Source organism: Theobroma cacao, chromosome 2 (assembly GCF_053813885.1).
Source record: "Theobroma cacao isolate CCN51 chromosome 2, ASM5381388v1, whole genome shotgun sequence".
NCBI classification, from domain to species: Eukaryota; Viridiplantae; Streptophyta; class Magnoliopsida; order Malvales; family Malvaceae; genus Theobroma; species Theobroma cacao.
The window spans coordinates 11,145,531-11,151,530 of NC_142640.1; the positions used below are offsets into that span (position 1 = coordinate 11,145,531).

The following is a 6,000-nucleotide window of genomic DNA, read 5'->3' on the forward strand; positions in this document are numbered from 1 at the left end:
ATCTTTTTTTTTTTTGTTTTTTTATGTTAAAAATTCTCACAAGATTCAGTTATCTTGTAATTATTTTATTAATAATAATTATTAACAATTATTACCGAATCTCATTTCTTATTTTCATAATCTTGCTGATTAAAATAACGTGCTCACCATCTTATATTCTTAGCCACAAAAATTTGAACTTCAATCGGATTGAAGTATGTAAGATTTTGAATAAAGATCCTGGGAGAGGCAAGATAAGTTCGTGCACAAATTGACACACAATAAATACTAGTACTACTACATTCAATGCTCCAAATTTCATTAAAATCCATTGGGCCGCAAGCTTACATTCAAACAGGAATGGCAGTAACGATACTAAACGCACTCTCTCCTTTGGAGAGGGCTACATCTACAACCACTTGCACACTACAAAAGTAGAGAAAACTATTGAACCAAAAAAAAAAGGGCAAATAGAAATAGAAAGACCCCTTGGATGCTACTACGCTGTCCAACGATTACCTTTTCTTTTAAAAAAAAAGGAGGGGGACAACGAATACTTTTTGTGTCATGGGGACTAGGGTGCAATGACCCAATTGGTGTTACTTTCCACAGTTAGAAGAAGTTAAGGCGAGAGGTGTAAGTTGCTTTTGGCGACCAATTTCTTGGAATGACATCCCTTGCAGAGAGCGCTCTTCCTGTTGCTAGTGTTGTTAGTTTCACCGAGAATGGTCCTTTCAAGGGTCCCCTAATTATGCACCAATTTGCTCCCCATAGATGATTCATCTCTAACCACTCATTAGAATTTGCCTGCCAGCATCCATATGTCAAAAAATACATTAGTCTTTGCAATTTAGCATATGAACGTAACCCAGCTTATCTCTCAATCTAGTTTTGTTGACTTCGAGTCTTTGAACTTTTGCAAGTGTTTTTTCACCTTCAAACTTGGGAAAAAATGGGTTAAAAGCTAAGAACAAAAAGTGGCTGAGACTTGGTTATTGTCCATAGCTTGTGGATACCCTAATCAGATAGTGCGAATGGAAAGCAACTTACATGCTAATGTCACAATTTCCAAACGATATTCTTTTGCCTCATGGGTTTGGAGGAAAAAGAAAAGAAATGACAAAAATAACAATAATAATAATTTTGAACATACTATAAGGATGGGACATTTTTGAGCGTGGCCTGGCCCCTATATCACATGCATTTGAGTCAAGATTCAAGAATATGTTTTAAGTAGTCCATGGAAGGGAAAGTAACAGTAGAAAAAGTGCTTTTCAGCACTTTGCACATTGGAGCCATTAGGCAAACCATAAGCACAAAAATATTACTAATACTGATTAAAATAGCCTAATTGTTTGTGTAGACAAAGCAAAGGGCAATGTTTTCTAATAAGATGTCCATATGTTGGGTTAATGACATCTGATTAAGCAGACAAATCCATGATATTAGGAACTGCCTATCTTTTAAAAAAAGGTTAATAATAATTAGTGATTTTAAAACATCCCGCCATTACCTTTTTTTGAGGTATGGACACTACCTTGATACTAATTTTTTGAACAAGTTTACGCAGCTTTTTTCATTGTAAATGTGAAAGTGCCTGGCTTTTGAAGATGCAGGCAAAGGCATTGTATCTTTTGCACTTTATTGATGTAGCACTAAGAATTTTCCTAAAGTTAGTCATATCTGAATTTCGTGGAGCCTAAAGAGGGGCTTTTTGCTTTCTGCTTTTGCCTTTATTGGGCCATGGAAGTCACGAAGAATTTATGCATTGAAACCAAAATAACTTTCTTCGTAAAACTTTTCTAACCAAATGAACAGTTAAAATTGTAGAGAAGAAAATAGCACTTACTTCTCTTATATGCATTGACCCAACATCTCCATCTCCATCCTCAAATTCCACCAGAAGAGATAGCCAATAATCAGTTGAACCTTCATTAACATGGAAGGCAATGTTCTTCCCAGGATATTTACACGGGGTCCTACAATTTAAATCACAATATTTAATATAAGAAAGCAATGCTGTTGGAGACAAAAGTGGTAAAAAGATTGAGGCAAATTATAACAAATTTACCGTTGGGCCTTGAATTCTTTGCTTCAGAAGCCCAAACAGGGCTTGGCTTCTGTTCTTTGAATTTTCAGTGGTAAAAGGTCAAAAGTACGGTCAATACCCATTTACGTGTGAAATCGAGACAGCCGTAATAATTTATCCGGATCTTAGGTTTTTTTTTTCTTTTTCTTTTAATTCCCTCACAAAGAAACAAACTCTTTCCCACAAATATGATACGACGCTAAAGTTACGGGGCTATGAGCTTCTGGCAATTTTCATCAAAATTAAGAAAATAAAAAACCTTTAGCCATGCTGCCAGGTAGTAATTAGGGTTACAAAAAAGTTACTAGACTCCTTAGTAGTAAAAGCAATAACGGAATTAAACCCAAAATAAAACCAAGAAAGAAAGACAGGAAAAGTGACAAAATAGAAGTGACAATAAAAAAGAAAGACCGTCGAAGGAACCAAGGAATAAGAACATGGTACAGAGCAAGGCAGACGGCATACCTTCTATAAACGACTGGGAGTTCGCCTCGGTTCCTGAGCTGTGCACTCTCACCGTTTATAGCCATGCGGCCAAAGGCTGCACCACTCAGGTCGAAGTGGGTGCGGCCATTGGCGCAGTACCCTCCGGGGCACTCGTCGGTTACAATGATGGTCACGGCCCTCCTTGAGCATATGCTCTTGTCTAGGCACCTAACTTTGTAGCATGCCCCACACCCTTCCCCGCTCTTGAACAGCACTGGGCTCACTGCTCCCACCCTGGCCCTAAGTGGCTTCACGTCAACTAACGAACCGTACCCACATGCCCCTCCTGCACAAAATCACAAGAATCCTTACTTCACTCGACATTCTGTACATAAATATCCTGACACTTCAATTACTAGGCCGAAAAATCGAAGCGAGATACTTTGACTCGATAATTCACCTTAGAAAAGTAAAATTAAGACAAAATTGAGCATGAAATTTAACATTTAAAGCGGATTAATTAGCTTGAGTCGACTCGGAACTCTACTAGTCCACTCGAGAAAAACTGTAAAGCAGCTAATATAATATGCAAGAAAACCCTGTTGCAGATCTAAAAACATGTGACATTACGGGAATGGAAGCCAGTGGTGGGCAGTTACCGTCGCTACCATCTCCGTCAGGACTGCCGTACCAAGTGGCGGTGGCAGGATGCCAATGTAGGTCAGAAACTTTTCCCGGAGCTGGAACCTTACCAGACACCATCAAACACTCCAACAACACTAGGCAACATAATGCAACAACCCCAATGAATCCACGGCGGCGCTGCATTGTGTCAACTGGCGGCGCCACCACTTGTTTCAGCCTTGAATTTTGCAAAATTAAGATGAAACGCAAAAATAAAAGAAAAACTAGCTAGAAAAATGCAGGCAATAGAGCTAGCTTGTTCTGCCGACAGTTTTTAGTTGCATCGAGCATCATAGACTGAAGACAGTGTTCAGACTTCCATACATATATAGAAGCAGAGGAAAAGTTATGTGTGCTTTTTTTTTTACTTTTAATTTATTTTTTGTATGACTATGGGATCCACTAGTTTTGGCTTTATTTACTTACGTGCCATTAGGGTTGAGGGGGGCCCACCGACGGTTAAGGCGTTAATTCCGCGTGACCGTACCTGGAAGGGAGCCTGATGGGTGTTTTGGTCATTTGGGTATTCGACCGTTAATATTGTTGTTTTTTTTTTTTTTAATAGGGCCATGTGATGGTTAGCCGTTCGGGTCTTATTGGTGCAGGAAAAACGATGTCGTGTGGGCATTTCAACATGCCAAAAATGGATCGCTTTGCCTTTGTACCATAAGCTACAATGTTTTGCCTCGGAACATGTTTTCTTTTTCGCGTTGTGTCCTGGAATGTGAAAAATGTTTAGCCTGATTTTATTGACCTATTTGTCTTTGAGAATTAATGAATTTATGTCTTGGATTCAACTAAACTTTTTGGCTTAAGGATTTAGGGGTTTAAATGGCACTTGATCATAATCACATCGTACCGTAGCAAACGGAAATTTGTGGTTTTTTTTTTTACTCATATTCTTTAAATTACGTGGTTTATGAATTTCACATGCAACTAATTAACGTGACTTATATAAAAATTAATTTGTGTCAATTTTGATGTACTAATAATTTAAAATTCTTTTGTACATATAGTATTATTATACTATACAATATAAAATAATCTCATTATAACCATCATAGAATTTGAATTGAAGATTCTGAAATTGAACCTTAAATTCTAACCTGGAACATATCTCCAATCATTTAGTTAATAATAGAGTCATATATTACTGACTTAAAATTGAAGTCTATTACTTGGCTTGGGAAGGATAGTTTTAATTTGACTGTGTTGTCTTTTTGCATCTTGCCGATTGTTTTCCTCAAAACGATTTATGGTTTCTTAGTCATATGTAGAAGATTTTCAGTTTTCTTGCTCCTTTGGATAAATAAAAAGTTTTAATGATTATAAAACAAATTTGAATTCTGTTTGCGCTATGTAATAAAGGGATTAAAGAAAAAGAAGGATGTGACTCAGAATGTAGTGTAATTACAAGACAGAACAAAAGGAAAGAAGAAAAAGATATCTATCATTGTCCTCTCATCAAAGATGAAATGAAATGAATTTTTTGCTTACAAGGACAACATAATTATCTTGGGGCAAATTGGTGAGTAGTGGGATGAGATCCATTTTCTGTTATTTCAATCCATAATTGTGCAGCAACTGTTTATTCTCCAAACATGCCCTCAAGCAAAGAATCCATAGAGATTCTGATTCTACACACACACTAGCGAGCTAGGGAGGCCAAACCCACGTGACTATATATCTTTTTTAAAAGAGACCTTTCACAAACAAAAAAGAAATATATATATATATATATATATATATATATATATATATATTCTCCTTTTATCGAAGAGAAGAAATAAATTTGTATATCCAAGCACAGATGTCCTTGGTGAGTTGAGAGGGCAAGCCCAAGTGTTGAATTATTGGTGGCCCTATGTATCAGGCAAAAACATTGTCTAGCCTTTGCTTAATAATACCCTTTTCTGTTCCACAAGTGGACCACTCAACTCATCATGGGGGGATACACCAAACAAATGAATCGTATTTAATTTGTTTGTAAACAAAACTAACGATGTGAGCCCGCCATCTGTTACTCACTGTAACATGACTCTGACTCATATCTTAACCACACAGTGCCTCTCCAGTCCATGTACGAAGAGACAAACCTGCAAATGCCAATGCTGTGGATTCTTTTTCAAACTGAATTCTAATTAAAATTGTGGATGAATCAAAGATTTGAAATCAGATCAATTCTGATTCCAAAATCCTTATTATGCTATTGCTTCTCCATTTTTTTTAAGTTGTCAAGGGTTTGGCGATATTATTGCCACTAATGATATTGCTCCCTCCACCGAAGTTACATGTAATTTAGTGGATCAAGCAAACTTCATTTGTTGGAAAAAGCAGCTTCCTGTCACTGATGAGTTTAAAAAGTTTTGCTCTTTTGTTTGTTAGCTTCTTTTTTATTTTTATGTTGAAAATGATGGGTTTCTTTGTGGGGGCTGATCCAAGACCTAACAATTCAGGAAGAGAAAACTCTCCACAAATTTCAAGGGGGAGGAATTACTCCACGCATTTCTCAAACATAAATACGTACAAAAGAAAATGTCATCAAATTTCAAAAGAGGGTTTGCATAAAAATTCTTCTTTGTCTGCAAGCACAGACATTGCATGTGAGTTGTGACCACTTGCCCGCGTACGTCTTATTCACAAGGATCGTCTGCAGACTCTGCTCTGTTCGCACATTTTCAACTCTAGTTCTACTATTCTATTTTGGCAGAATATATATATATATATATATATATATATTAATTCTGATATACTTGATTTTCAACATTAGCATACTAGTTTTTGTGATTGCCCTGACAAATTTGCAAAGTATTTCCAAATGG

The 6,000-nt window shown here is 36.7% G+C and overlaps 1 protein-coding gene across 1 annotated transcript; it reads right to left on the reverse strand.

Moving 5' to 3' along the window:
• Positions 1-389: 389 nt before the first annotated feature.
• LOC18608689 (expansin-B3-like) lies at positions 390-3,477 on the reverse strand. The gene is made up of 4 exons (XM_007043501.3): positions 3,154-3,477; positions 2,534-2,840; positions 1,829-1,958; positions 390-786 (listed from the first exon to the last, which is right to left on the reverse strand). Exons 1-4 carry the CDS (start codon positions 3,320-3,322, stop codon positions 592-594), a joined length of 801 nt encoding a protein of 266 aa, XP_007043563.1. The 5' UTR covers positions 3,323-3,477; the 3' UTR covers positions 390-591.
• Between the last annotated feature and the right edge of the window lie 2,523 nt (positions 3,478-6,000).

What these genes read in the sequence shown, in the direction of transcription:
- LOC18608689 (XM_007043501.3), bottom strand. Translation starts at nt 3,322, where the DNA reads ATGCAGCGCCGCCGTGGATTCATTGGGGTTGTTGCATTATGTTGCCTA. An exon ending in TGACGGAGATGGTAGCGACG is followed by an intron (nt 2,841 to 3,153) that starts GTAACTGCCCAC and finishes GATTTTGTGCAG; the next exon opens with GAGGGGCATGTGGGTACGGT. An exon ending in CTCCCAGTCGTTTATAGAAG is followed by an intron (nt 1,959 to 2,533) that starts GTATGCCGTCTG and finishes TTTAAATTGTAG; the next exon opens with GACCCCGTGTAAATATCCTG.